Raw genomic sequence first — 3,658 nt, forward strand, 5'->3', positions numbered from 1 at the left:
TATGTGCTTGACACAATGGATGTCTGTATGGATTGTGATAAGAATTGTAAGAGCCCCCGATAAAATGATTGAAAAAAAGTAATATGTAGTAAAGGGGAGAAAACATGGCACTTCTGTCTTTGTTGGAAGACGTAACTGTAACATGCTTATGTTAGAATAGCTAGAGGCCATTGCACATTATACTGTGTAAACTTACAAAAACATATGCTTCCCTTATTCATTGATATTCCCTGAACCATCTCAGCTGATAAAAGGTCGAAAGCACAGGTGTTGCAGGCAAGGGAGTCAATGAGCCAGGGCACTTTGCAATGGAAAAGTGTTTCTAACTCCGAGCAACAAGCTATGAAAATATTCTTTTGCAGGTTACATTTCTTCACACTCATCTTGTATTCGAGTCTATGTTAGTACTTTAAGTTACTGGCACAGCTCTATCACACATTTTTTAAAATTCAAAGTTACATGGCAGACACTATGAATGACTCAATATTTTGTATTGTCATGAGTGCCAATCTTTCTTACTGACCTTTCTATGTTCCTGTAGGCTTAATGCTGAAGAACACTTTTTATTGCACACTGAACATATAAGCTTCTTCTTAGAGTCTCCTAAAACAGAAACACAATATCATCATCATTGAAGGATATTGAGAGGATCATTAAAAATACTGATTCTAAACAGTCAGTGGAAGAGCACTGGTGGCTTAGTGGTTATCCGTTGGGCTGCTAACCACAGGTCAGCAGTTCTAAACCATTGGCCACTCCATGGAAGCTAGATGAGGCTTTCTACTCCCGTAAAGTTGCAGTCTCAGAAACCCACAGGGGCAGTAATACTCTGTCCTGATAGCAGCATGTTTGTTGTTGGTATAAGGTATGTGGAGCCCTGGTGGTAAAGTGGCTTACGAATTGGGCTGCTAACCACAAGATCAGCCGTTGGAAACCACTAGATCTTCGGAGGGAGAGACATGAGGTTTTCTCCTCCCATAAACAGTGACAGGCTCAGAACCCACAGAAGCAGTTGTATTGTCCTGTCTGGTCGCACAAAGTCGGAATCAGTCCCATAGCAGTGACTTTGGTTTTATTTGGTTTTAGTTTTTCATACAATATGTAATTTCTAACTAGTTATCTTCATGATTTAGAATTATAAAATGTTCAGTTTTCTAGATACACCGATTATAGTAAGATAAAGAAGGTGTATTTAAACCGCTTTCATTATTGAAGTAATCTCTAGCTTTCTACATGTACAAAATGGTACTTTTAACTTTTCCTATCCTAAATCCCCACAAAATATTCTACTCAAAGTTAACATGAACTAAATGAATTTATTTTTTTTAATTGGACTGATTTATGTCATGTCAATTTCTTAATTTTTTAGCAGAATAATTTTATCTGCTCATATTGTTAAGGGAGTTTGTGGTGTGTTCTTCTAAGCACTAACCTCTTATAAGTCTCTAAGGATATGTGTTATCACATTAATGTTAAAAGAAATAGAATAAAGTAATATCAAGTACAATAATTAAAGTGAGAGTTCATATTATCATAAAACTTGGAACAAAATGCAGCACAGTCTTCTTACATGGTGATTACATTTATTATAACTCACTTCATATATCAAATTTCACAGTGGTTATGGAAATGAAGGCTCAACAAAACAATTTTCAAAGTTAATATAATTATAATTATAACATCATCTGAACTCCTATTTCTATCAGAAATGACCATAACATTTTTTCATCTTTTGATGCATCTTCTGAATCTGGCTTGAGTTCATGGTCATTTCCCATCAGTATATTACTTCAACGGTTTTTTTTTTTAATTATCTTTAGCAACATTTTACTTGCATTTGATACTATGGGCAAAATATTGGACACACAAGACATCAAAAGAAGCTGTAAGGAATACAGAAATCAATATACAAAGGAATTCACTGGCCATCAACCATTTTAGGATACAGCACATAATCAGGAACCCAAACTATTGAACAAAGAAATACAAGCGTCACTGAAGGCTCTGGAGAAAAGCCATGCCCCAGGGATTGACAGAATACTAGTCAGGATCCGTCAACACACAGATAGAGTTAGGGAAGAGTTCCCTTGTCTATTCCAAGCAATCAGGAAGATGGATACCTGGCCAAATGCCTGGAGGAGCTGCACATCTGTACCCACTGGGAAGAAAGGTGATTTCATAGAATTCAGAAATTACCAAACTCTATCATTAACTGAAGATATTTTTTTAAGTGGTTGCAGCAGTACACTGACAGGAAAGTACCACGAATTCAAGCTAGATTCAGAAGAGGACACAGAATGGGGAGAATCATTAATGATGATGGATCCTAAATAAAAGCAAAGAATGCAAGAAAGATGGTTTACTCGTTTCTTTCTTTCTTTCTTTTTGACAATGTAAAGGCATAATAAGGGATCATAATCAATGACAGACAAAATTTCAAAGGGAATTCCAGAACACATTTTGTGGAAACCGAATAGAGACCAGAGGTGAGTTAATTGAGCAGAACGAGGTGATACTGGTGGTTTACAATCGAGAGGTGTGCATCGGGGTGTAAATAATCTGAGAAGCTGGAATCTATGACAAAGAATACGACATCAGCACAGGAAGGAGACGCATCAGCCGTCTGCAACATTCAGAGGACACACTTGCTTCCTGAAAGGGAAGAAGACTCAACGAACTTACAGATGGACATCAAAGACTACACCGTCTTCCATAGGGATTGTGCTTCCACACGAAGAGAACAAAAATCTTCATAAATGAACCAATAAGCATTCTAGTGGTAAACACAAAATATGGTGAAGTTGTCACTAAATCTATTTAACTTGGACCCCAAATCAACACCACAGAAGCAGAGGTCAATAAATTAAATGAAGTATTGTAGCAAGTAATTCTGTTGCAAAAAGCATCATAAAGTGAAAAGTCAACAATGTCATTTTGAAAAACAAGAGGCACTTGACCCAAGTCATGATCCTTTAACTGCTTGAAGAACAACTGCTGTTTTTGAATTAGTGTTGGCAAAGTTTTCAATGTGCCCTGAACTGCCAGAAGAATGAGCAAATCTGTCTTAAAGAAGAATCGAACACCATGACTTTCTTTACCTCATACTTTGGACACAAGTAGACTCAGTCCCCAGAGAAGGTTACCTAGAGGGGCAGTGAACAACAGGAAGATCCTCAACAAGCTGGATCGACACAATGGCTGCAACAATGAACTCAAACGTAGGAATGATTGCGACATTGGTGCAGGACTGGGTAGTGTTGTTTATGGTGGGGAGGAGGGGGCGGGGAATCACTCTGAGTCAGAAGTAACTTGAGAGCACCCAACAACAGGCAGAAGAGATGCGCATCCGTGGCACAATGGCTAAGCGTTCAGATGAGAACCAATAGTTTGGCAGTTGGAATCCTTGAAGCTCCAACAAACCGGCTTCCTCAAGGCTTCTCCTATCTTTATCCGAGACTAGGAGGTAATCCGAGGCCCTTTGCGAAGAAACACAATGAAAGCATAGACATCTAGCCCTCAATGACTCTCATTATTCCCCTTTTTTAACTCTAGGAAGAAATCTACTATCTGACTATTTTGAACATTCATGAGGTGCTTCTGGTATTAACAAACACTGACATACAGGATGTAATGGCTAAAGTTATGTATCAGCTTGGCT

At 38.1% G+C, this 3,658-nt stretch overlaps 1 protein-coding gene across 1 annotated transcript in view; it reads right to left on the reverse strand.

Annotated features, from left to right (window-relative positions):
- Positions 1-3,658, reverse strand: part of PRDM5 (PR/SET domain 5) — a 92,499-nt gene that overhangs the window by 9,629 nt on the left and 79,212 nt on the right. Inside the window, exon 8 of the mRNA XM_045290214.1 lies at positions 524-603. Within this exon, the coding sequence (XP_045146149.1) occupies positions 524-603 (80 nt within the window). The remainder of the gene's footprint in view (positions 1-523; positions 604-3,658) is intronic.

Source organism: Echinops telfairi, unplaced genomic scaffold (genome assembly GCF_000313985.2).
Source record: "Echinops telfairi isolate 266 unplaced genomic scaffold, ASM31398v2 ScPeMD7_33;HRSCAF=127, whole genome shotgun sequence".
Taxonomy (NCBI): domain Eukaryota; kingdom Metazoa; phylum Chordata; class Mammalia; order Afrosoricida; family Tenrecidae; genus Echinops; species Echinops telfairi.